Source organism: Solanum verrucosum, unplaced genomic scaffold, assembly GCF_900185275.1.
Source record: "Solanum verrucosum unplaced genomic scaffold, falcon-dt-bn FXZP01000230.1, whole genome shotgun sequence".
In the NCBI taxonomy this organism is placed as follows: Eukaryota; Viridiplantae; Streptophyta; class Magnoliopsida; order Solanales; family Solanaceae; genus Solanum; species Solanum verrucosum.
In genome coordinates this window covers 286773-314661 of record NW_026019954.1, presented here as the reverse complement: position 1 = coordinate 314661, position 27889 = coordinate 286773, and the positions used below count along the sequence as shown (strand labels likewise).

General features: G+C 33.9%; 4 protein-coding genes across 4 annotated transcripts; 2 read left to right on the top strand and 2 right to left on the bottom strand.

Moving 5' to 3' along the window:
• Positions 1-1237: 1237 nt before the first annotated feature.
• LOC125814213 (F-box protein At5g39450-like) lies at positions 1238-3564 on the bottom strand. The gene has a single exon (XM_049493672.1). The coding sequence runs from the start codon at positions 3504-3506 to the stop codon at positions 1620-1622; it is 1887 nt and encodes a 628-aa protein (XP_049349629.1). The 5' UTR covers positions 3507-3564; the 3' UTR covers positions 1238-1619.
• A 7057-nt stretch (positions 3565-10621) lies between these two features.
• Positions 10622-11859, bottom strand: LOC125814095 (uncharacterized). The gene is made up of 4 exons (XM_049493550.1): positions 11343-11859; positions 11193-11248; positions 10805-10850; positions 10622-10737 (listed from the first exon to the last, which is right to left on the bottom strand). The coding sequence occupies exons 1-4, from the start codon at positions 11857-11859 to the stop codon at positions 10622-10624; spliced, it is 735 nt and encodes a 244-aa protein (XP_049349507.1).
• Positions 11860-15973: 4114 nt separating this feature from the next.
• LOC125814094 (GATA transcription factor 25-like) lies at positions 15974-19437 on the top strand. Its single transcript, XM_049493549.1, has 7 exons — positions 15974-16248; positions 17098-17181; positions 17258-17391; positions 18435-18515; positions 18696-18801; positions 19200-19256; positions 19357-19437. The coding sequence occupies exons 1-7, from the start codon at positions 15982-15984 to the stop codon at positions 19435-19437; spliced, it is 810 nt and encodes a 269-aa protein (XP_049349506.1). The 5' UTR covers positions 15974-15981.
• A 1803-nt stretch (positions 19438-21240) lies between these two features.
• LOC125814218 (GATA transcription factor 24-like) lies at positions 21241-26902 on the top strand. Its single transcript, XM_049493680.1, has 10 exons — positions 21241-21895; positions 23800-23880; positions 23954-24084; positions 24717-24830; positions 24931-25045; positions 25420-25479; positions 25825-25893; positions 26295-26375; positions 26504-26568; positions 26641-26902. Coding segments are annotated over exons 1-10 (1035 nt in total). The 5' UTR covers positions 21241-21577; the 3' UTR covers positions 26642-26902.
• The last annotated feature ends 987 nt before the right edge of the window (positions 26903-27889 follow it).

Genomic DNA, 27889 nt, shown 5'->3' with positions numbered 1-27889 from the left:
CAGCGAGATAGTCATTACACTATCAGTCTGAGATGGTTCAAGCATGTTAAGAGAAGGAGGAGGTAGGGAAGCATGAAAATCGAGGATAAGGATGAATAATTAATTGATAGTAGAGTGATTTCTCTCTACCCGGTGGTAGAACAGGGTTCTAGTTTGGAGCAACTCCGTGCTCTCTTACCAATGTTGTTATTATTATTACGCGTTTATGCTAGTGTCCTCTTACTTTGGTTATCAATATTATTTCTATTCTTATTTTTCTTTCTTCAGTATTTCATCATAGCATTTTACTCATATTTTTTTACAAACATATCCTCTAACACAATTTTTCTTGAAAACAAACTTTCTAACCTACAAAGGTCCCACTAACCTATAAATATGTGAATTCAGAAATATCCTTCATTTCATCTTTCAAAATCTTCAAAATAAAAAAAATAAAAAGGTTCTTTTCCCTTTTCAGTTCAAAAAGTACTTTTTAACAGGTAATTCGTTTCCCTATTTTCTTGTATAAATCACACAATTTTTATGTTCAAACTAACTCACATGTTAGTAGAACCATTTCTAATGCATTTTTCTTTGGCACATACAGGGGTAGGGGTGGGGATGGGGAGCCATACCAAAGTTTTCAACTCACAAATACTCATGTTATATTTTATTAAATTAATCTTATTAGTGATGTATAAGGATAATATCTCTTGATTTAATAAAATAGACAAGAAAAATGAAATTATAGGGACCAAGTAAAATCAAATTGGAGATTGCCTTCTTTGTTTCTCAATTTTAGGGGTAGCAAATTCAACCAGCTCTTTCCCAAAAAATACCGTTCTACCCATCAAACCTCACTTATGAAATTACTTTTTGAGACCCCGGATCTCACTATTTTCGTTTTCTAGGTCATGCCTTAACCTCGTTAGAGAACTCTTGGATGCAAGAAACTCATGTTCCCTTCCAAGGATGGTTTTCAAGGGGAGCCTGGACCAGGATGCTGTTCCCACTTACCTCTTTGTTTTCCCGCTTAGCTAATATTACCCTCTAACGCTTCGTCAATGTTCCTCCCTATTTCGTTTGAACTGAATTACATCCACCCTAGAATTCATCAAGGTGTATGATTGCCCTTGGTTGTTTTTTTTAAAAAAAAAAAAAAAAAAGTATTATGCCAATTTATTTCAATAATTTAATCATATCAACCTATACATTTGCAAAAATCTTAATTCCCAATGGAAAACATTAACTCAATCAATTTTTCATAGAAGATAAGTTTATAACAAATAATATCAAGAGAAGGTGCAACCTCATTCCTGCTTCAAGGAAACTATGACTCTTTCATAATTAGCAACAGCACAAAGATTGTTCAATAAATATGGAAATGGTACCCTCATTATAAAACTACAGAATGGTTTGAAGAAGCTTTATTCCTGCCAGGAATCATAAATAGAAAGTTGAAAAATCTCGCCATACGCCACAAGCAGTTGAGTAACATGCAAACCACACACCTCTATCACCCTGCTGTGTGAATTAAACGAACTTACAAGTACAACAAACTTAAGCTTTTTCCACCTATTTTTTTTGTGGTTTTCGGCCATTTCTAGCAAAAGATTCTTTGCTCTGCTAACTTGTCATCCCTACGGATGATTCTGCCTTGGTGAAGTCAGACCATTGGCAAACACATTTGAATAGGACCTGGTAAGGTATGCAAAATTGGAAACCGGAGGTAGAGCAGGGATCCTTTCCCCCTTGCTCAAAACCTCTTGCAAATCGAGCCTCTGCAAGGCCAACACAGACCTGGACTCCTTCCATATAAAAGCAAGCATTTTATCATGGATTACAAAGAGTGAACCAGGTTTTGAACCAGGATATCGAAAACCATACCCGTTAGCAATACCTACACCCATAAAAGCATGCTTAACATCTACAGGGTTGGAATCATGCCCATCGGTGCACCAAGGAAATGGATCATTCGAAGGCTCTTCAATATTTACTATAAACATAGCTGAGCCATTAGGATGCAAAACATAATGTGTACCTTCTAATATCTTGGTCGCAATAAGTTGCTTCTGACCTTGGGACTCCTCATAAGACAACAAAAGAAGAAACAATGCTTTTCCGGGCTTATCATCAGAAGGCCTCCCCGGGGGCCAACCAAAAGTCCCTCCCCATACACCAGCATATTCTTGGCCCACTTCTGGTGCCCGCATAGGCAACTTGTACAGAGCATATTTACTTTCGTGCATATTTGGCCAAGCACGATAAGAGGATAACTTCACAGTTGAAGCATGTAATGTCAGCCCTATTGCATCACCTGGCTGCAAGAACTCGTGAAGCTGGGCATGCTTACTTCCGTGGCCAGAGGAATTCTTTCCAAGGAGATCACGTTTGCCATTGATAGAGTTTGACTTCTTGAGTATATATTTTAGACTGTGTTTAACATATCCAGCCAGTGACTTCCGACTCCGACTCTCATGATCAGTAGCAGTTTGTGATGCATGACAGCCACTTATCAGATCAAGACTCCGTCTGAACTCACTCAATCCAACAGGAGAAGGATGCAAAGGCAACTCAGAACCAGCCTTCCAGACAGTAAAACCGCCACCACCATCGTACATTTGCATAAAGAGCAATCTCCTTTCATACAAGAGTTTCATATTCTCTCGTAAATCAGCCTCCTCTCTTCTCAAACGAGGAAATAATATGGCATCTTTAGCATCTGGCAGCGTTTGACGAACTTGGTTAGTAACTGTGTCAAGCAACTTTCTCCTATCAGCAAATGCAAGCCGGCCAAAGGGCACTGTTGTTGCACGCTGTTCCGTTACCTTCTCTGACACAGAAACCCCACTATTGGATCTGCATATCTTCCGTGATGCCTCATTCTCTGAAGGATGAATAAAACTCTTGCTGTGGAACAACTTACCCCCACTTGTGTACTGCTGAGGCTCAACCTCTAACATAAGCACATTGCAAGTCCTCTCGACCTTCTTGAGCGAACCAGGATAAACATAGTCAGTTCCATTCTCCCTACCATGAAGGAAAAATGCAGCAGAACCCTCAAAATCAGAAACGACTTCAAATACAGGCGACCACAAAATTGGACTGTCTTCAAGGCCTAATGGACCGAGTTCTTGGGGAATAATCCGACAACCAACTGCGGAGATAAAACCAGGCATAACATAAACAACATTGCCGAGTTCAGGATTTTGATGAACCCAAATACCAAGCAAAGGCTTTATGCTTACAAGGAAGTGACAAAGCGCCTTGTAGGAACAAACTCCCTTTCGCCATTCAATAACGTCCCGATAAGGAACCACCCCAAGCAATTCACATTGCGATAGCCAAACCTTCTCAGAGGCAGCTAAATCATGCAAGTTTCTACAGCATAAACCAAGATTACATACATCCCTTGGTGAAAGTGATCTACTTACTATCGCAAACACGTCATCAGGCAGTGATAAAAGGAAGCTAGATCCACAAACTTCAGGCAACATAGTAGTAGTAGTTGTACCACTTCCGCACATCTCAATTGGGATTCAAGATTTTGCTATAACTTCCCAATTCATAAAAAATCCTACAGAATGACCTGCCAAACAGCCCATCAAAACTCAATTACATAATCATTCACAAAGAACCCTACTTTCTTAAATTGGGATTCAAGATTTTGCTATAACTTCCCAAATTCATTAGAAAATACTACAGAATCATCTGCCAAACAGTCATCAAAAACTCAATTACTCAAGAGGGGTAATCATTCACAAAGAACCCTACTTTCTTAAATTGGGATTCAAGATTTTGCTTTAACTTCCCAAATTCATTAAAGAAAAAAACTACAAAATGATTTACCAAACAGCCCATCAAAGCTCAATTACTCAAGAGGGGTAATCATTCACATAGAAACCTACTTTCTTAAATTGAGATTCAAGAATTTGCTATAACTTCCGAAATTCATAAAAAAAAAAAAAAAAAACTACAGAATGATCAGCATCAAAACTCAATTACTCAAGAGGGAAAGAACCCTAACTTTCTTGAATTGGAGTTTCAAGATTTTGCAGCAAAAACTTAATCAACTTAAAGATATACAGAAATTGGGTAAAAGCACAAGAAAGGGGTTATAAAGCAAAGCAAGATCTAACACCCCATACAGAAAAACAGCAAGAAAATCTTACTGTCATTTGGTTCCCACAGAATCCCACCCACTGAGAAATGAAATCAACTTTCCTATGCAAAATTGCTAAAGTCCCAATTTAGATTGATGTGAATCTTGGACTTGGAGAGAGTCATCAGTCGTCCACCAACCAAAACTGAATGAACAACTCGTTTTTATTCCTGTCAAAGCCCATTAATGATGATGAAGAATGTGAGGTTTCTTGAAAGAGACAAATAAGCAGCTTTTTTGGAATGGTATTTTAACAAAGGGATGCGACTCTGAATAATTGAAAGTCCATGATTAGTTGATTACAAATCATTTATATCAAATAAAAATATATTCAACAACTAGTCAAATTTTATTTATAATAAACTTATCCTATAAATTATACTCTTAAGTAGGTAATAATTACCTCGTAAATTATATTAGTAATAGATTGCTGAGGAATTTAAGAAAGAAGACTTTTGTATTATTGAAGACTAGAAAAATTTGCTTGATTCTTAATTATTTTATAAATGGGTGCTGCTCTACTTATTTAAGAGATATTATGTAATAATAATTATTAGACAAGTTTGATATATTCTCTTATATGCGAGTTTATGATGGGACATTGTAATGTCCAATCATAAACTCCCTATATAATATATAATATAATAAATCATTTTTTCTACTATATAATATATATTTATTTTTCTACTATAAGGGAGTTTAAATAATATATAATAATATAATATAATAAATCATTTACAAATGACTTAAAATATTTCATATTTAAAGGATATATAATAAAATAGGTTCAATCTCAAAATTCTATCCGGGTCACATATATTGGGACAGAAAAAATAACATATATCATTTTAAAATTACCAAAAAAGTATTATAAATAATAATAATTAACAACTTAAAATATCTTAAAGACATTTTAAAAGGATTAATTTTGTAATTGTAATTTCTACTATATAATAAAAGGGAGTTTATATAATATATATTCTACTATTATATAATATCATAATAAAACCCCTTTTATTATATATATATATATATATATATATATATATATAATATAATAAATCATTTACAAATGACTTAAAATATTTAATATTTAAAAGATATATAATAAAATAGGTTGACTCTCAAAATTCTATCCGGGTCACATATATTGGGACAGAAAAAATAACATATATCATTTCAAAATTACCAAAAAAGTATTATAAATAATAATAATTAACAACTTAAAATATCTGAAAGACATTTTAAAATGGTTAATTTTGTAAGTTTATCCATATCACATAAATTAGGACAAAGTGACCAGTAATGTAAGTTATTTGAAAGTTACATAAAAATATTATAAATCACAATAATTAATAACTTAGAACATTTTTTTTTAAAATGCAAATTTGGATGACTCTTCAAATTTCATTTGTGTCACATAAATTGAGATAACAAAAATAACATATATTGCGCCCATTTTAATTTATTTGTCTTAATTTTTTTTATATTTAAAAATTGCGTAAAAATACTATAAATCATGATAATTGACAACATAAAATATTTCAAAAATAAATACATATAAAAAAATTCGATTAATTCTTGAAATTAATCTATCGTTAAAAATTATGTATAAAACAATAAATCGTGATTTTGACCACTTAAAATATTTATTAAAAAAACAGAAAAAATAAATTGACTGATTCTTAAAATTAATCTATCAATGTCACATAAAATGAGACAAAAATAGTAATATGTATTGTTTAATGTGAAATTATTGAAAACTACGTAAAATGTATTATAAATGTTAACAATTAACAACATTTGATTGAATCTTGAAATTTTATCAATGCTACATACATTGAGACAAGTGGAGTAATATATATTAAGTATTTAAAAATTACGTACAACCATATTGCTTTCTGTAGGCTTCGAATTATCGTGGTCATTTTTTAGGCTGATACAAGTTTTGTACTTTTTTTTTAATATTATAAATCGCAATAATTAATAATTTAAAATATTTTTAAAAATATATTAAAAATTTAGTTGGTTTCGGGAATTTTATTTATACTATATAAAATGGGACAAAGGAAGCAACATATATCATTTACAAATGACTTAAAAAGCATTAAAAATTAGAATAATTACCAATTTAAAATATTTAAAAGCTATATAATAAAATAGGTTCACTCTCAGAATTCTTTCAGGCTCACATATATTAGGACAGAAAAAATAACACATATCATTTTAAAATTACCAAAAAAGTATTATAAATAATAATAATTAACAACTTAAAATATCTGAAAGACATTTTAAAAGGGTTAATTTTGTATTTTTATCCATATCACATAAATTAGGACAAAGTGACCAGTAATGTTGGTTATTTGAAAGTTACATCAAAATATTATAAACCACAATAATTAATAACTTAAAACATTTTAAAAAAAAAAATTAAAATTTGGATGACTCTCCAAATTTTATTTGTGTGACATAAATTGAGACAACAAAAATAACATATATTGGGTCCATTTTAATTTATTTGTCTTATTTTTTTTTGGGTTTTTTATATTTAAAAAATGCGTAAAAATATTATAAATCATGATAATTGACAACATAAAATATGTTTTGAAAAAAAATACAAAAAATTCCACTCATTCTTTAAGTGAATCTATCGTAAAAATACTATAAATCATGATAATTGACAACATAAAATATTTCAAAAATGTTGTATGTGGATAGTCTTATTGTGCCTTGAATAGCGTCAAATAAAATACAAGTTTGTGATAAAAAAACTTATTCCTTTATCCACGCAAACAATCGCTTCAAAATCTCCGTTATTAGCCCCAAAACATTCCATTTATATTATTGGGCCCGTGCCCGTGCATAGCACGGGCAACATTACCTAGTTTACAAATAAGTCATTCTTATCTCTACATAACTAGAAGATCCCAAGGACCTTTCATCAAATCCGTGAAATTCTAAGATCTTCAATGATAAATCTCCACATATCTCTAGAATCTTCCACTATAGACTAGCCTTCTTCCTATGTAAGCTTTCCATATCAATAACTTTATGCCAAATAATGCCTAATTGATATGATGATATGGCGGATCATGACACTCCATCCACTTTTGTGACCGAATGGATTCACCAAAAATAACAATATCTTCTTCATTTGAAATTGTGATTTTTTTTCCGCTCAAAATCGATGCAATGACTAGTTATGCTTCCATCAATTTTAGATTTATGTACAAGTCTAGGGGTGTTCACGGGTCGATTTGGATCAGTTATTGGTCAAAACCAAACCAACTTAATCTTTTTTAAAATTATCAAAACCAAACCAAATCGAATCTAATATATCGATTTCGGTTCGGTTATGCGGTTATTAATCATAGACAAAAATAAAAGAAATAATTCATTCAAAACATGAAAAAAGTGACAACAATCCATTCAAAATGAAAAATAGTTAGAATGATTGGCATTACATAACTTTCAATCATTGAATTTACTATGAATAAATCTTCACAATTCATTATTTTGGCTTAGAAGGAAGAGACATTGACATTTCAATCTCATAAAGAATTGTCATAGACACTTATATACATAAACCAATAAGATAAATATTCTCACCTTGAGCATTTTTGCTTTCATAAGTAAATTATAAATAAATTTTGATAAAAACACATATAAGAAAATTGTTTTTTAAAATAATATATTATGTATGTATAATAATAAAATATATGTATATAATTTGTCGATTTCAGTTCGATTTTTTTCGAACTAAACCACACCAATCCAAATACTATTGATTTTTACAATTACGTTCTATTACTTCTTAATTTGATCTAATTTACTTCAATTTATCTTTTTACAGATCCCTACAGTGTTGAATGAGATGGTTGTTCCCTCTTATGGGGGGAATGGGTGCATTACGCCCCAAAAATCAGAGGTGTGACCAGGGCCGACTCAACAGGATTGGGGGCCTAAAGCCAAACCTTAAAGAGGGGGCGTAATTTTATTTTTTAAAAAATAAATAATAATCATGTATATATCTATTTAAAATCTATTTTTCTTGCCTTTTTAGATGTGAAATCATTAATTATTGTTTTCTAATCGATTTATTTTAGTAATTTCTTTTCAATTGATAATATAGCTAATGCATTCAATCTCACATTGTTGATCTCAGATAAGATTTTATCAATTTTAGTTTCGAAAAACTTCTTTCGGCCGAGGCAATAGTTACATGAATTGTTAACATTATTCTATAAGCAATATACGCATTAGGAAAAGAATCAAAGTCTTTTTATTTGATTGAGTATTTTCATTAAATCATAATCTTCTACTTGTATTATTTCTCTTAATAATAACTAAAACAAGAATATATATACTTACTAACTAAGAATATTAACAATAACAAAAGTTCACGAAAAATTATAAAATAAAGTTAGAATAATAAAACCTGGCTCACGAATTCGATAAGTTGATATAATAATGTTGAAATAGTGTTGCGTTTTTTCAATATAATGATTGCTTGTTGCACTTCTTAAGATTTTGAAGAAGACACTCAAAAGCAAATTTTATTCTTTTTTAACTTGTAAGCAACAATAAATCATTTTTTTTAGAAGAGAGTTCAATATTGAAAATAAAAATAAGAAAATGGAGAATAAAAAAGATGAGTATAAGGTAAATAATAATATAAGGTCAAATTTTTAGGAGATAAATAAGGAAACACAATTTCCCACTTAAGGAAATTATTTTCAAAAAATCTTTCATTCCCTTAGAAAAGTGGGGAAAACTAACAACTATTTTGTTTTTTTTCTATACTTCTTACATGTTTTTTTTAATTTAAAAATACATATAATTTTAAGTAATATGTATAAGTATATTTATTTAAATTGGGGGCCCCAAAAATATGAGGCCCCAAGCAATGACTTTAGTGGCCTAGTGGTTAAGACGGCCCTGGGTGTGACATCCACCTTTAGGACCATCTAGTTCCTCGTATTCATGAATTCATGTAACATATAATAGTGCACCAGATACCTCAACCAGAATTGAACACATGAGTCTCACGATTCACTTTTTCCATGATCTCTTTTGTCTGCTTAGCCGAACTACTTGAACTCAAGTCATTCGCTTCCTTAAGTCATATCCATACTAAAAGAGCTAAATCAGATGGTGACTAGATTCATTCCGTAGCATGGGATTTTGTAGCAGCAAAAATGTTGACCCTACTATCTGCTTTTCAATCAAAAATTCAGATTGCGACATACCGCCTAGACTAGATATATTATCCTCCATCTCAACAATCAAGTGGGGTGGTTGGGGATTGCAAGGGTCCATAATAACTGGTCAATAAAAAAGTCTCTATCAATACGTGAGCAACGAAATACAATTGTTCGTTAAAGTAGTGGATATTGGCCATCTGGTGATAATACAATACTATGATACCAAGAAACCCAAGTCAACCATTGTTTCAACCAATTAAGGATAACAGTCAGCTCAAAGATTTCTCGCTCTCCATCGAATACCAAATCTTTTGGAAAGATTTGTATATGCTTAGGCTTTACATCCTCACAAAGATAATTATTATTTTCGCTTTCAAATAAGGATTGAAGGGATAACCCCTTCAAATCCAAAATTCAAGAGGTAATGGATGTAGCATTGGTATTTGATGTATATATCGTTAGGTTGTGTCACGTCAAATCTGCTCCCTTTTTTTTCTGTTGCAGAAAAGAGATCCCCTCCCCTCGTTTTAAAAAAAATGATGAATATAAAGTTCGGGAGGATGCAAGTACTATGAATTCTCGGACACCCAATCAGGTTGCTTTCCAAGGTCTCGCTGGTGTTGCCTGCATGTCGTGATATGCCTTGAGATGGAAATCTCAAGTCCCCCTTCCAGTGGGGAACCAACTCCTTGATCGTCGCTCTGATGCGTTTGACTCGTCGTCTAGGTACATTTGGAAGGTGGAGTTCAGTAATCCAGTCCAGTGACCGAGGAGAGGTTGAGAAGAATACAATGATTGGAATGGTCTGAAAGTCGCTATCGAAGACTGAATGCGTCTTGGTTAACCTAGTCCATTATTTAGATAGATCATGTGTGCACGTATTATCTATAATAAGAGAAAACCTCCCTCCAAGTAGTGAAATGGAGTAACAAATGGGAATTTGTTCGTTAGGAGAGAAGGCAAGATTGTCCCTTTGATCCTTCTAAGAAGGAGGAGCATACCTGAATTTACCTTTCATCTACAGAATACCAATCGTCCAACTTAGAAACTATAGCTGTCAAGAAAAAGGGAACTTTAACTAAGAAAGAAGAAGATTGCGGATTTGCAGCCATTTTGTGATCAATAGATTACGTAGAAGAAGAAATAAAATTATGTAGGATGAACTTGAGTCGAGTCCCAAAAGAAGTTATGATGAGCTTGAGAAGAGGTTTGGTAATGATGAGTTTGAGCCAAGATTTATCTGGCTTTATAGCTCTTCTATATGGCTTTATATCTCTTAATGGAAGGCTCTTTCCCTTTTTCTGAGGGTTGGGCTGCTCGGGAGCGCTTGGAAGCAGTTTCGAAGCTGGTCGTTTAGGGGTTTGACAGAATCCAATAACTTTGGCTTAGATCCTGTATTTGTGATAAAAATTATAGTTAAAAGAGGTTGATATAATTTCTCTAGAACTCAATCAGTTACCTTCTCTAAATTTCAGAACGGAAAATCTAGCTCCGTCTGGTGAGCCCTGGTTCACAAGAACAATTTTTGAATTCAGCACATCACATGAGTAGTTGAATCCATAAGTTGATACAGAGTAGGTTAATACAATCAAATAGGATCAGATGAGCAATTGGAATCGGAGGTCAGATGAAAAGTTGTATTGGTGTTTGATCAATCGTGACTTTCGCTATCCACATCCACAGCACCTTCATATGTCAAATAATAAAACAACACATTTAGCATGAACATAGACTATAGTTAATATGTAAACACAACACAAAATTAACCTGAGAATAATTTAAAACTTTCTGACCATTGGGCAAAACTGGAGAAACATAATTTTTTAGTAACTAAATATTTATAGTACCAAGTAAGAAATCTCTACCATGTCCCAAAGAGCAGAGGAGAGCATAATATTAATACCTGCCAACAAAAACAAACTAAAAACTCTCAGGTAAGAAATTGACCACAAACTATTAAAAAAAATTCAACCATCACAGCTTTTTCTTTGAATAACTGGCCAGAATTCGATCAGCTTCCTTCTTAGTTTTTCCACTAGAAATACTTCGTGACACTTTGTTTACATAACGCATTGCACGAATTCGAGCCCTTCCATGGTTAATTTTTCGTCCAGCCTCTTTGTGTTTTCTACCAGCCATTCTTTGAGCATTATGCGCAGCAATCCTAGCCAATCTTAGTTCCTCCTTTTCGACGAAATCATAACGTTCAGCAGCAGCAGCAGCACGCTCTCTTGCCTCTGCCTCTGCTCTTGCCTTAAGATCGAGATCTGATATCGTAATCTTTCGAGTACTATCAAATAACTTCCTATTTTTTTCATCCTTGAGAATATCGTAAGAAGTCTTGAGCTTTCGAAAATTCTCATGAGCATTCGGATCATCCGGCCTCTTGTCTGGATGCAATTCTAATGCTTTTTTTCGATAGGCTTTCGATATTTCCTTCTGAGAAAGCTTGGCACCTTGTTCACCGGATGGTAAATCCAATACAACATAATGATCAACTTCAGTAATATCCATGTTTTTATGAAGAACCCTAAAATATGTATCTAAACTTAATTTCTATGTGATTAAACAGAGCAACGTACCCTATTTATAGACTTGAATCCTAATGTTGTATGGTTAATTAAGAGAATTTTTGTCAAATTTATTGAAATTAGAATCCTGAAGTAGTTAGGTTAGGGAACTAATTAGACTTTAATGTATTGATTTTTCTGTCTTCCTTGCTTAGCAAGCAATTACGTAACAGAGTTTAAGTAGGACAAATATCAAATTGGATTAGTAAAGCCAATCCCATCTAAAAAGGAAATATTGATATTTTTAATTTGGATCTCTTAATTAAGAAGTTGGGAATTCTAAAAAGTAATTTTTAATGATGTAAAATTTTATGTATTAAAATAAGGATATTTAGGGAAGAATGAGATCAATATTTTTTCTTTAAGATACTAAAACATCACTTATTTTGAAACAAAATGATAAAAACCTAAATATTGAGTTCTCAGTTAAATTTATTATTATTATTTTCTTGTTCTTTAATTTGTTTTTGTTTTTGTTTTGCTTGTTATTCTTCATTAATCGAATTATTAATATGGTATTTGTCTTAAATATGAATATTTTAGATATATTACGGAATATGGGGTATACTTAAATAATTAAATTTATATTTTCTATAATTGATTATATCATCTAATTTTAGCAGTTCCATAAAAAGAATTTATCTCTCGTAATTTTTCACTAATTGAATGGGAAAAGGCATAGTTCCTCCTAAATTGTATCGAAAAGTCAGTTACACGCTTAAACTATCATAACGACTTGTTACACACCTCTGCTATTTAAAAGTAAATTTATTTACCCCTAAAGCTGACATGACAAGATAATAATAACTTTTAAAAAATCATGCGCGTCAGATAATTATTAAAGTAAAAATAAAAATAAAACTCAAAATATTTCTTAAGCCCCACCCCCACATCTCTTCTTCTTCACACCGCACCCTCCTCATCTTCTTCACACCCCATTAAGCTTAAAATAAACCAATAACAAGAAACAACCAAGAAATAAATTACTTCAAAAAGGAGTAAAATTTTGGGAGGTTTCTATCGGTGGGGCTTCGACGGACGTTTTTGAGTATTGAGTGATCGATTGAAAATGGGAAGAAAATTATTGTTCTATTATCTCTATTTTTTAAGAAATCTCTAGGAAGAACATGGAAAAATAACAAAGAATATATATATGTCCAAATCTGAAAAATATTTACAACTACAAGCCGCAACAAATAACAATGAAAGTTTAGTTTCAATGACCAATCAATGGAAGAAACTGAAGCAACCTTCTTGTGAGTACATTTTAAAATGGAAGAATTCTTCCACTCCACGAATCAACCCCAGATTGCGGGCAATTTCCTTGGTGGTCATTGCTAAAAGTTTCTTTCTTTACTTACTTAGGTATATGTTAGACTCCTGATCTAAGTCACTCAATTAAATGGCAGCATGGACAAGGTATTAAGCATGCTAACCTTGTCCCTTGCATAAGCCAAGGAAACAAACATGCAAGGCTAAGTTGACAACGGATTGTTGACGAAGCTAAGGTGTGCGCAATGGCACCATGGCCTGATTTCGAAGCAACAAGTGAGGACCAAGGACTTGAAGACAAGGCAGTTTGGTGAGGACTTGACAAGATGAAAGCTTAACAATGTTGTGTGGGCATAGCATTGATATTCAAAGAAAGAACAAGGGCAAACGACCAGCAAGACTAAGGCATCAATGAAAGGGCTTTGATGCCAACACAGGATGAAGCAATGCCATAGATTTGTGACCTTGGTGTGGCAGCATTGAGTGGGAACAATGAAAGGCTGAAAAGGCTAAGTATGGCAGTGTTAAACATGGGAAGAGCTCGTCCAAAAGGCAAGCAAAGTCAAAGCTGACCGGCGGTTACAAAACACATACCAAACACATGACCGGCGGTTACAAAACACATACCAAACACATGACCGGCCGTTACTAAAAAGTGCAGCATTATCCCATTTCGTGTAGAGCTTGGGTTTGGCGCCTTGTTTGAATTATTTTGAATATACCAAGTAGTTGTGGGTTGTCAACTACATAGGAAAGGATCAGGCTAAGGCCAACAAGTGTTTTATTTTAATTACGCCACTTGTCGGTAGTTGACTGCACATAGTATTATAAATGTGCAGGCTGCCTATGGTGTAATTTTGGGTTTGATTGTTCTAAGTATTAGGGAATACTAATTAGAGTGTCAAATCTTAGTTAAGGTCTAGGGTGATCTTATAGTACCAAGGTTGGTACGATTTGAGAGTGTTCTTGTATTCTTTATTAATACAAGTTGGAAATTAAGTTTTCTGTAAAGCTGGTTGCCTTTGTCTCATTTTATATTTTCGTGGCTTTAATTATATTGTCGTCTACTGTTTTATGTTGCTTAAAATGTCCAAGAGTTAGACTCAAAAACGTTGCTGCCTATTTTTCGAGTTAACACCAAAACAGTCCTAAATTTGGCTAAGTGTTGAAAGGCTGAAGTCGACAAGGTTGTTGGCTGCCAAAGCGGGTTACATCAGTGAACTACTTGTGTTCAAAGATCGGCCCCTTTACAGTATATATATTCAAATAGCTAATTAAATTCATATTTTATGTAACTAATTGAAATCATCTTGTTTTATGCTAGCAGTTATCTTTCATAGTTTTTGAATTTTTTTAGAAATTGATTTTGCTAATCAATTTTTAATTTGCACCATCCATATCCAAAGTTGAGTGACTATGATAGGCCGCTTATCTAAGATTAAGTGATCATTCATATGGTTTGAGTCACTTCTTTGATGACATAGTGTATACACACATTTATCTCTATATTTTTATTTTTGCAATTTGGTTTGAGCATGAAAGTTCTTAATTGATTAATATTTTACCTCATACAACAAAGTAGATTTAACTATCAGTATTATGTATAGTTACTTACCTTTAAGGTTAGTGGTACTTATTTATCACATAAGACTCTGGAGGCACGATTTTCATCAATACGACGTGTGACTTCATCGTCAATCACTTCATTTTCTTAGATCAAACTAAAGATATTTAAAACTTTTTTTTCTCTTTGGAATAATTTGTGAATTATTAAGTTTCACCTTATGTGTGTATCACTGAAATTGTAATATTATGCTATTGTCCAACTCAATAACTTGAATCCTTTAGACTCTAGAATTTGTCTCCACCCATCCAACTATGAGTCCCATTAACTAGTATTATGTCACTGACAAGCAACATACATCATGATCTTTCATATTGAACATGTTGTGTCAATTCATCCACAAGACAAATAAAAATGGGTTAAGCACTGATCACTGGTGTAATCTCATCTCGACTGAAAAGTGTTCTTAGTCTTCACCCACCTGTCCACAATTCTTATTTGAGTTTGGACTTCATCATACATGTCTTTCATCATAACGTAAGCCTCATCTAGCCTTTACGCATCTTCATAAAATTTCCATGGGATTTTGTTCTAGGTACGTCATTTCTAGGTTAATGAACACTATAGGTAAGTCATCTTTTTCCTTTTTATATTTTCTCATTAGTCTCCTCACAAGATAATAACTTTTGTATTAATATCGTGGCATGAATCTGAATTGATACTAAAAATGGATCGACACTCTTTCTCACCCACATTTTCATCACCTTTTCTCAAAAACATTATTATATATAATCTAATATAAACCGTACTGATTGTGAATAATATTACCAAAGTTCCGATCAATTAACTTCTCAATCAAAATGTTCTATAAAGAAACTTCCAAAAATTACATTATTACTTTAAAACATTCTATTACGAATTAAAAACGTAAAAACAAAAAAAAAAAGCGCGAAAAGGCACTCTGTTATTTTCGGTACGGACGACAATTTTCCGTTAACACATTCTCCGCGAATTCCAAAAATATCCCCACTGTCCCGCTCTTAACAAGCTGGTAAATCACGTAATTATCTCCAACTTTGAGGGGCAAATTCTGTTCCCTCAGTCCTCACACCCTTCTTCTCTTCTTCCATTCCTCTGTTTCCCATACAGCAGAAAAATGTCAGTACGAAATCGAAATTTCTATATAGTACTAAATGATTTCACAAATAGTATTACTGTGAACTGCAAAAAATGAACTGTCAAATGCAAGCGATGAATGTGGATAGCCACTTTTCCGGCGCCGGCGAGGAAGTTCCGGCGGGAAATGAAAAGGCGGTTGGAAATTTTCCGGTTGGGTACGGAGGTCGGGTGGATAGTGTTAAGGTCACGATGCCTCATTACACAGTTTGTAGTGCTTCTGATGTCGTTGCTCTGCAAAATCGAGAGGCTAAGTTTGATCAACTCACTATATCGTTTCGTGGCAAAATTTATGTTTTTGATGGTGTTACTACTCATAAGGTGAGCACTTTTAATTGTGTAATTTGTTAAGTGTATGTATAAGTTGAGGATCAGTATAAAAATGCTTTAAGATTTTTTTTTTTTTTTGATAAACCATGGTGTCCGGGCTAGCTTTTGCACGCCTCAACTAATTCCAAGCTGTCAACCAAGCTATGAAAGATGAGGAAGAAATCACTAGTGTTTTTGTCAGTGTTGAGATTTGATCGTTACACCTCATGATTCTCAATCCACTTGTAATAAGAGTTGTATGTAGCTTAAGTTTATAGATGACACCAGCTAATTTGTAATTGAGGTGCAGTTGGATTGATATTGATTCTTTTATTCCCGGTAATGTTTGAGGATTTTTTTCTATACTTCTTCTTTTTTCCATAGAGATTGAGCTAGTGTTAATGTGTTTGGCGTGCTTAAATGTGTTGAAGCCGGTTTAATTTTGATCATTCAGATTGAAGAGCCAACACATGAGATTAATGATCAGTGTTTATGGCGTATCCTTAAAGTTTGTAGCTTGATTGTCTCGAGGTTCAGGGCTTTTCTTTTCTTTTATGCAATAAAGGAATTATCTTTAGGGGTTTAGTGAGCAGGATGGATATTGATGATTCATATAGACGACTTCAGTTAGTTTGGATTATGTTGTAGTGGTAGTTGTTGAGAGAGGGGCGGTATTGGATGAACAAGAAACTTCTTGATGAGCCTGCAATAGTTATTTAACTAATTATGTCTCTATTGGCTTGTTTCTTAGCTTTACTCTTTAAATGGGAATGGAAAACTGACTATTGCATTTGGCTGGATATTTCTTTAATCTGATTGTGAAGCATTAGGCTAACGAGTAACGATGGTTCAATGTCATAGGTCCATTCGCTTTTTCAACTTTTGGGTGGATATGAGTATTCTCCAGGCACACAAGCTTTAGGTTTGTCGAGTGCAAACCAGAAGGTATCCTTTTCTATGCAAGTTTCTTCTTTTGGTTTGCATCTGCATCCTTGTAATATTTGGTGATTTTTTGCCTTAGGACTATGTGGACCATCCAGTGCACTGTGCAGATCCAAAAAGACTTGAATCCCTCATTAGATTTTATGAAAAGAGGAAAAAGAGATGCTATGAAAAGAAAATCAGATATGGTATCCGCCAAGAAGTTGCGTTCAGGTAAATTGACTGATCTACTACTGCCTAAATGGAACTTCTATCTCCTCTTTTTTTGTTTCAGTAAAAGTAGAATTCTAGCACTCCAATGAACTTATGCACAAGATTGCTCTATGAAATTAATCCCTATCAGGGCTGATCAATTTTTTGCCCGGACACCACTGTTATTAAAAAAAAAAAAAGAGGCTGATCAAACTTTACCAACAAAACCAAAAGTTTTTTGAATATATTGCAATCACATTTACAATTCAAAGCTTTGCATATAGAGTTTACTTGACTTGAACGGGATAAGTTCTTCTGTTGACCTCCATGACTCCATTATCACTAAATTAGTCTCCATGAAACCATAATTACTAATTATATCTCCCTTTTTCTGATAACATATGAGAAATAACTCGTGCTGTATTTCTCATTCAGTTTCCTGTAACACACAACTATTTGATTATTACCTGAATCTGATGTTTGGAAACTTCTTCATTCCAGACCTTTTTCTCTTATGATTTTAAGTTAGGAAATAAAGTAACCAAGAAGATAGTTTGCTTGATTCAATTAAGTGGGGATGTCCATCTTAAAGATTTGAACTGGCTATTTAATATGCTGGGAAAAACTCACTGATTTACTTCTGTAGGTAAAAGAAGTGTGTTGATTGTGTAGATGTACTATCTTTTATAATAGATTAATAGTCATATGGCAGCCTGCAACAACGCTGGATTCGTTAAAAATAATTGCTTTAGAAAGTTGACTCTGACAAGTAACACTCCTGATGAGTATGACATTTCATTCATTACATGTGTGTTTAGTATAAAAATGGTGTGCAAGAATTTCATTGTTCTAAGAAATGAAATGCTGCAATACGATGCAAAACATTTCCTAAATGACAATAGCTCTTGCAGTACACACACATATCTGCCACCTTCCACAGTTTCTTGTTCTTGTTTAAGCAGGTTGTGGAATGTCATCAAAAAATGCATGGAAGATTTAACAGCTGTTCTTCTATTCCAGTTTTTGATTTCTTCTGCTTATTATTCACATTTATAAATAATCAGAATGAAGCGTAAGAATGGCCTATTTGCTCGAAAAGGTTCGACTGGACCAAAACAGGACAACATCCCTTCAGAAGAAACTCGGTATGTTTTTGAATATGAGCAATAGTTCTGCTTTTTATCTTGAAGAATAATCTCTTCTAAAAACTTAGTCGATGTGTATTGTTTGGTTTGTGTTCAAAACTACTTTTGTATGCAAGAAATATTTTGTTGATGTTGGATGCCTAAGCAATGTTAATTCTAACTCTCTATCTCGTTTCCTAGGTGCATCCATTGTGGAACTAGTTCAAAGGCCACCCCTATGATGAGGCGTGGTCCTGATGGCCAAAGGAATCTTTGCAATGCATGTGGCCTCACTTGGGCAAATAAGGTTGGCATGTACATCATCAAAACACTCATAGGATTACTCCTTCATTTAGATGTTCTTTTCTTTTTAATATATTTTTACCTTTATACATCTGAACAACCATATATCATGTTAACTTACTTGCATTTTGGTCTATTTGGAAAGAATGGTGTCCATATATTGTAGGACTAGGACCTACAAAGTGCTCGTCTTCCAATACCAAGTCTGAAAGCCTAATCAATCAAATACTGCAATGCATGCATATGTAAATTATCGTTACAAATTACCATAGAATGTTTGCTTTGCCCGCCTTTCCTATGTTTGATAAATGGCTCCTCTAGCATTTTTTGTAACAATTTCTTGTTAGGCAGAAAAAACTCGCAAACTATTGATTCCTTACTTCTTGTTATATCACTCTGCAGGGGATAATGAGGACTCTCTATAAGGCATCCTATGACAATACTGAGCTCGAACTAGAGGTAATTGGTTTATTTTATTGCTGAATAGCAATCCTATGTTGGTGTAAGAATTGAATCTTTCTAAAGCTGTTTTGCACGGCCTACTTCTTAATCCATGTAGGATGAAGATTGCAACAACACCGACTATGGAGCTCCTCCATGTTCCGTCTCTTATCAAGTTTCTTCATCAGTCTGCCAGTGATTCCTCGACTAAGACTTTGATGCCTTAGAAAGAAAGCCATACTATATCAACATATCTTCTTCTCATCCAACTGAAAGATTATATATACGTACTACAGGTACATTTCATCACTAAAACTTTCTCAACAACTTGATGACACGATTGAGAACTATCACAAATTTTGTTCTTTTCTTTTGAAATTTATATTGACAGATTAACAACTTAGCTAAAATTTGTTGGTTAAAGCAAAGGATCTCTCTCATGCACTTGTATTTACCGGTGTTACTTGAAGTTCAATAGGAATTTGCAGTTTCTCGCATCAAGACCTGATATATTAAACAGTCTTTTAAATTTATATTGGATCTTGTTACCTATCTAGAATTTAGATTAAGCTTCTTACTGATGTATATCGAACTTTGTCTCTTTGGATAATCATAATCTTATTCTGAAGAATGATCATATGATCTATACTTCCACATGTGATGACTGATGTATATTTTATTTTTCATATTCCCTCCGAGGGGAGCCTTGAAACAACAGTAAAATTGTCTCCGTGTGGCATATAGGTGATAGGTCATTAGTCCATTTGATGCTTGCATTAGGTTGACTACATCACGCCCCTATGGGTGCAGCTCTTCCTCGAACCTCGCATGAAAATGGGATGATTCTTATTTGTTTTTCTGTTTCAGCTTAGAAATGCTAGACAATGTATTTAATCAAAATCAATATGTTTAGGCATATTAGTAGAATTAAGTTGGATGTAGACAGCAGGGAGATATTGGAAATGGTACAGTATGTTTATTTTATTTTCAACAATATGGGGTTTGCATTCTCTTTGGCCATTATACCCTCTAGAAAAAAGTAGAGAAGTAAAAAACACATTATCATTATATGCAAACACAACAAATTAATTAATCAGAGTTATTTTAAGTGAAAGATCATTATTTATGACATGTTTCATTAATCAATTAGATTGGTATGAACATGTTAAGTTTATTTTTATCTTTCTACTTTTTTTTACGTGTAGTTTAGTTGGAGAACAACTCACACCTTCGTTCTAATGATAGAGGTGGAGGTTTAAATTCGTGTATATATCCTTTTCAAATCCCCACCCGCCCAACAGTGAAAAAAAAACTATTTACCAGTACATCCACACACAAAAACACACGTGACCTTTAATTATCATTTAAGTAGTCAATTATTATAGTTTAACATAGACTTGGATAACATAGAGTATTAATTTTCCAGAAAAAAATAATCATGAGACCCGACCACTTTCCCCATACCCAATTTAATCAAGTAGCAACTTATGCTTCCAAATCTAATCCAAGATTTTCTCCACGTATAATCCTATAATATATTATCCACTAAAATATAATCCAAGATTTTCTACGGATATAATCCTAAATGGTGGTATTAAGGACATGACACAATTACATCTTATTATTAATATTATTACAGATATAAAGATATGGAAAATAAGTAGTAGGGTCGAATATTAAAATGTAATAACATTGTCTAATTTATTTTTTGGTTTTTCATCGATGTTCGAAACCCACATTGAAGCTCCGACTAATCTAGATGGCGCTCTGCAAGATATTCAGGAGTGACACTTCCAACAGAATTTTCTTCGTATTCAGAACTCGAACCCAAACCTCTAATTAAGAATGATGCAGATCACCACACCACAATCCATATTAATTTTATTACTCATTTATTGTTGTGACTTGTGAGCGTTCTCTTCTTCATTATTTTCCACATATGTCTCCCACTATTTACTTTACATAGTTTAATATTTGCCCAAATAGAGTCTCGTTGAGGAAATTAAGTACCAATGGCAGAAGCTGTAAATTCAACCATTTTCAAGGTGTGTTTTTGTTAAAAGGACTTTTGTCTCCTTCACACTTTCCTCGTCATCCTTGTTATCACCATTCTCCGTCTCTCCTAAAGATCAAACAAAACTCTCTGTATCTGAATTTGATCATGAAATTCGAAGGAGAAATCCATCACGATTCAACTTAGGAGTTCAAATTTTGCTAGTAAATGAAGAAATTTGGATATTTTTTTTTATTGTGGATAGTGATTTTTGTTGTAAAATTAGCGTGATTTTGAAGGATTAGGTTAACGATTTCATGGCGTTTATATAGTATATAGGAGTATCATGATGGCAGAGAATCCACGGCCATTGCAGGCGCGTCCGTATGAGGATCACGCGCCGCTGCCGTCGATACGGATGGTGGAGGAGGAAGAGGAGGAGGAGGACGATGATGACGGCGCATATGAGGATGATGGAGGAGAAGAGACTATGGATGAGGCTGAGGATGTAAGCATGAAGGTATTGAATCACCATCAATATGGAGGACAGAGCCAACAGTTGTACGGAGGCGGAGGTGGAGTTGTGGAAGTTTCTAGAACAAGTGAGCTTACTCTTGCTTTTGAAGGTGAAGTCTATGTTTTTCCTGCAGTCACTCCTGATAAGGTAGTTACTATTTTTAGACAGATACTCCTATTTAATTGCTTTTTTCTATTTTCTGTTTTTGGAACTTCCCATCAAATCATAGATTAGGTGCTTTACCTATTTTATTGTGCTTTTAGTGTAAATACAATTGTTATTTAATTATTATCGTATCTTATTGTTAAATCATTGTTACCTAACGACGGAAAGTTTCATTTTAGGTAACAACCGATTTAGTGTGGTAACAATCCTATTTTATCCTTTACTCTACCCTTAATAATAGCTCTACCTCGTACCATATATTCTTGTAGGTTTGTCCTTTAAATTGTTGATGTGTCGTGACATTATGTAACAACGGAAAATAATACAATCTATTCAAACGTTGTATTAATCAAAGTAATACAGTACAATATAATACGATGGATTATGAAATAATAGGTAACAACTATCCAAAGTTCCAAACAAAGTGTTTCGTTTCACCAGTAGATACAATACAATGTTGTGTGCAAATGTAGTGAATTTTGAGTACACTCTTAGCTACTGACATGATGGTAACTCTACATATACCCTTCGGGGTGGCCCAGTGGTTTGGGCTTGGGACTTCCATGTTGGAGGTCTCAAGTTCAAAACCCCTTGCCAACGAAAGCAAGGGGTTCGCCTTCTGGGTTGAGCTTGTCGCACCGGGCTTGCCTAGTGCGGGTTACCTATCCTATGTGGTTTGCAAGCTATTGCATAGGAGCAGAGGTTTTACCTTGTGCGCACCCAAAGGGTGGCAGCTGCGGGTTTCCTTGTCATAAAAAAAATAATGATGGTAACTCTACATATTTTGTGCTCAGCGAATTTTGTGTTGTTGTAGTACTGCTATTTATTGATTAGTTGAAGTATCGGACATTGTTGAAGTGGGAATAAAGAATGATTTGGGACAAATTTTTAATCTGTATGTCTTATTTATTATTTTTCGAATGATTTTGGTGACTGACTAACTTGGACGTACCATGACTAACCCACCAATTAGCCTACTACAGCACATGAGTGCAACTTTTGCTCGAGTGTTGTAGCTGGGAGTCAAACCTTGGATCTTGCATGTCTCAACATCAGCCACCCTCTTCAGGACATATTTTTGTCTTATTTCCTTTAAGAACATATTTTGTCTTTAATTCTCTACTTTAGTCCTCTACATATTTTTCTTGCATATCAAGGGCTTCTTGATGAGGCATCTGAGTTAATTGTTACTTGGTTGTTTTTTGCTCTTTCAATTCTGATTTTCTGCCGCAAGAGTGTTTTTTGTTCGATCCATCTCTTAAAAGCGGCCTACTAGTGAAAAAAATTCATTTCTATTGTAATTCTAATGGAATTTGTGATTCTTTAAGTTTTCCATCCCCCTTATAGTCCGTTGGCCCTTGCCAGTCCAACTATGGAATGACATAATTTATAGAAATGGTGTCTGGCTAACTCTGCACTCTACATCCTAGAATTAATTTGGATATAGTAACTTGGCTGAGAATTTCCTTCTCTGTGCCCGTTTACTAGATATTACTCCAAAAGAAAATTCTTGAGAATATAGCTGGGAATTTTATGTGTCATTGCACCTTCTTTCCTGCTATATAAAGTTAGAAGCAGCTGCTTCCTGTGATTCACCTCTACTCAGCTTCTCAGATTCTGAAGAAAGAATCAGAAATAGCTGAGAAATATTCGGGTTTCACTTTTATAATGGTCCTTCTCATCCAGGAGGCATGTTTAGTGAAATACGATTCCGTCTCCATCTTACATGGTATGGTGTTTTGCTTCTATTGTCTGTCATATAAATCATGGTTCTTTCTCCGTATTTGGACAGAGTTGTTACTGTGTTGTGTCAATCATGTGTTGTTGTAGCATAATGACTGGCAAAGCTGTGGAAATTGACTCTGGCATACTTTTGGTAAAAACAGGTGCAAGCAGTGCTCTTATTATTGGGGGGATGCGACATTCCTACTGCTGTGCCCACTGTTGAACTTCCATTCGACAACAAGGTATTCTATTCAAATTCTATAACTTGCACTACATAGTTTGATGATACTTTTGGATGATCAGTATTATTTTTAGGTTGAGGATTTGCCAAAGCAAGCTAATCTTTCGAAAAGATTTGCCTCCTTGGTGAGGTTCCGAGAGAAGCGAAAGGAGAGATGTTTTGACAAGAAAATTAGATATAGTGTCAGGAAAGAGGTTGCTCAAAGGTAAATGATATGCCTTGTTTCCATTTTTTGGTTTTCTTTGAGACTTTAACCTGGCAATGATATTTGATAATGTGAAATTGTCACTTACAAACAAATGAATAAAAGATGACATTGGTAATATAAATTGCCGTCAGCACGCTTTCTTTGATATTTATTCAACAAACCCTTTCATATCCAAGTGTTAGTACCATGGTATCAATGTCATTTTCTGACCAATTTAACATGATGTTTGTCTGTCCTTAATTTTCGTTCATCTTTGATTTTTTAGGAGTACTTCTTTGATGGAATTCACCTAATAATGTATTTGCAATATGGATTTGGTCGATTTGGTCGATGGTTGTTAGCTTTTTTATAAAAGAAGAAATATGGACTTGGTCGATTTGTTTTGTAAATGTAGAATTTAAAGAATTTATCCCTGGAAGTGTATGTCTAAGTGAAAACCAGAGTCTGATTTCTATTTAAACATGTTTTGAAGGACTGAAACATAACTTCTTTTTATTCGCATCCCAAAAAAATATATATATATTCTGGCAAAATTTAGAGCAACTTATTTTCTAAATTAATTAGAAACATTTTCTGATACAGATATCAATGTTTTGAGTAATGAACTTACTTGGCCACATGTATATTAGGATGCATAGGAAAAATGGTCAATTTGCATCTTTGAAATCAAGTTCTGGATCTTCTAGCTGCGATTCAGCCAAGAGTAGCCTTGAAGGACACGACACACAACATTCTGTAACTGTGTGAGTTTTCATTTTTTCACACTTTAGTGCTTCAGCCTGTAGTATCTGCAACTGCTAAAGACCAATGTTTTTTCCTGCTTGATTTCTTTTGGATTATTAGTCCTGGAAAGTGTCACCATTGTGGTGTGAGTGAAAATTGTACGCCAGCGATGCGTCGTGGGCCGGATGGACCAAGGACACTCTGCAATGCATGTGGACTTAAGTGGGCAAACAAGGTACGCAAGACATCCTTTTCTTTTTCTGTATTTTAATTGTCATGTTCCTGATCTTTTGTTTTTTCACGTGATAGAATTCCTGCATTCTATTCATCTTTCTCCCCCCGCACCCCCTCTCTCTCCCCTACCTCTTCTTGATACTCCACTTTATGATTATCCTCTCATTTCTTTTGGGAGTGAGAGATTTGAATAAACCTGCTTTCACCTATGTTCTGGGTTTGCTCTCTAAAATTGCACCAATCACCAAAATAGAATTGGCTTTGCCAAATCATGTCAGCTGATTTGTTCATTCTATTTCTTTTAACCAATATTTGTGCATTCTATTGGACTTAAATTCTTTCAAGTTTTTAATGGCTCCGTTGTTGGATGTATAGGGAACATTGAGAGATCTAAGCAAGGCAGGAAGGAAAACTTCTGTTGAACCAAACGAACTGGTATGTTTCATCAGCAAGAATGAGAAATATGTTAGTGGCTCTGAAGAACTTAATCCTCTATGCTTTATGTAGTATCCTGTTATTTCTCTGTATACATGCTATTTCTCCTTCACCTAAAAGGGCTTCCTGAAAAATTTCAACTTATCCATTCATCTTAGTGTTCGTGATACATGAGAAGATCAAAGTTTTGCATTGTCCACGGGGTAAGACATCCTTGGATGTCACACGTCCAATTTTGAAGGTGGAATAAATTGCCAGGATGGTCATATATGGAAGCACTTTGTTACAAAATACTCCACCAAATATGAGCTTAATCATCTCTCAGGCATCTTATGTTGCATGCAGGGAACTCCTGACAATCCCGTGAAGGCATTTGCTGAAGGATCCCTTGATCATTGTGCTGATCTGGAAAAGGTATGCGTTGGTTTTGTAAGACTGTATCAATCATTAAATATTTCCTCGTATGTTATATTACACCACACTTTTCAGTAGTAATATCGAAATGGTTCCTCATAAGGTTATATTGTAGTACATTAAAATCTAATTGAAATAACACCAAAATATAATGATTAAAAGACGGGCTGAACGAGAAAGAAAGGACTCACTTCATGAGGTGCAGTCACAAGATATTAACAAGTTTATTTAGTTCTAATTCCGTTGAGCCAAATGCAATAAAAACTGGACACTGTAACAGCGTTATTTTCAGTGTTCTTTTTTTTTTTTTTTTTTTTGAGAAGGTAACATTTTCTTGTGTATATATATAAACTTCATGATATAAAATTTTACCTTATGGAAACTTCACTGTTTTGGTTCAGAATCTATTCAGCTCTGGTAGCAACCTTGAAAATGATATTCCTGTGGGTATCTTTAGTTCTTCGAGCAATCTTGTTGAGCAGGTGAGAGTAGTTCATGATTTTTTTTTCACTATTGAAATTCGCCTTAATAAATTTATTCATGAGAGACTATTTGGATCCGTTTAGTATCTGTAAAATGCATTTTTGTCACTAAAAAATTGGGTCTGCAGGAAACTCTAGTTGATTTTGGAAATGCTTCCAAAACTGAGGTCGTCATTCCTGCAAACTTTGACTAGTAAGTTTTGATTCTTAAAGACATCATTAGTTGAACAGAGTCTGTCTTGCTAACATTTTAAACCATGCACAGGTTGACTGCCTGTAAATTGTTGTTGTAACATACCCATTTCCTTTCTGGAGAGACGCTACTATTTCAAACTGACCCTGTTAAATTTGGAATGGTTGCCGTTGATGTGTAAAATTTGATGACTGTAAAAATGAGCAAGTAAAGATTATTGGTGCCTAACCAATACATACGAAGTGTGATTCATTGTGTCCTGTACATCGTAAGCTAGTTGGAATTCTACACTTTGTGGTTGTATATATATATGTGTGTGTCGTTTGACTGTGTATATTGTAACAGCTTGCTAATACTGATAATGTCTTTGGGTTTCCGACTTCTGTGTGGATGAGCATGATTTTAACCCAGGTCTGTTATACCCATTTAATCTGCCTGATACAAAAACGGGTCTACTTATTTGTGTAAACATAGAAAGCGTCTAACCAAATATTTACAATAAATGCTGAATTTCGTAAAAATATCAATTAACTAGACATTGAATTGCTAATGTCGAATTTTATGCACACAGTCCGAAGCCTAAAGGGCACTTTTTTAAAGCGAAAAGACCTAAAGGGGTTACCAAAACTTTGGTTGTTTGAGGTAGGATGTGTGACTGCCAAATTCTCTGACGGACTACTGCGGTTGTTTGCTCATTTTATTCTGTTAGGGATTCGCAGTTGCTATTACAAACTAGTAACAAAAATGTGGGATTTTTGTTAAGCAAAGATTTCTGTATGTTAATTGATAATAGAAAGAACTTTTAAAATGATCTAACAGAGAACATTTGCACTGCAAAATTTTCCAAACAGAATTAATCTATTTAATATAGTCGCATCAAACTAATAGATGTTTCATTTTGTTGTTGCAGCAAGGTGACAACACAAATTCTGAATTTTATTTTTTGTCAGACTCAGTTAAAAAAGAAAAAAAAATTATGCAGTGCAGGGTGGGGCATGGCGCATTAAAAACACAATTTTTTGCTATGTGGGGTGGGTCCAATCTTTGCGGGTTTATCCTGCAACCACCCTGTCCCATTACCGTCCCTATATATAAGATCATGTTTGGATTGACTTAAAAGTTGATCAAATCTACTTTTAAGTCAATTTTTTATTTCTGAAAGTATTTGACAAGTATAAAAAATAATTTAAAATAAGTTAAAAATGACTAAAAATAAGTTACGAAGTGCTTGGCAAGATAAAAAATAACTTAAAATAAGTTATGAAATGTTTGGCAAGATCTCCCCCTACTTTTTATTTTTTGACTTGAAAGTCATTTTAGT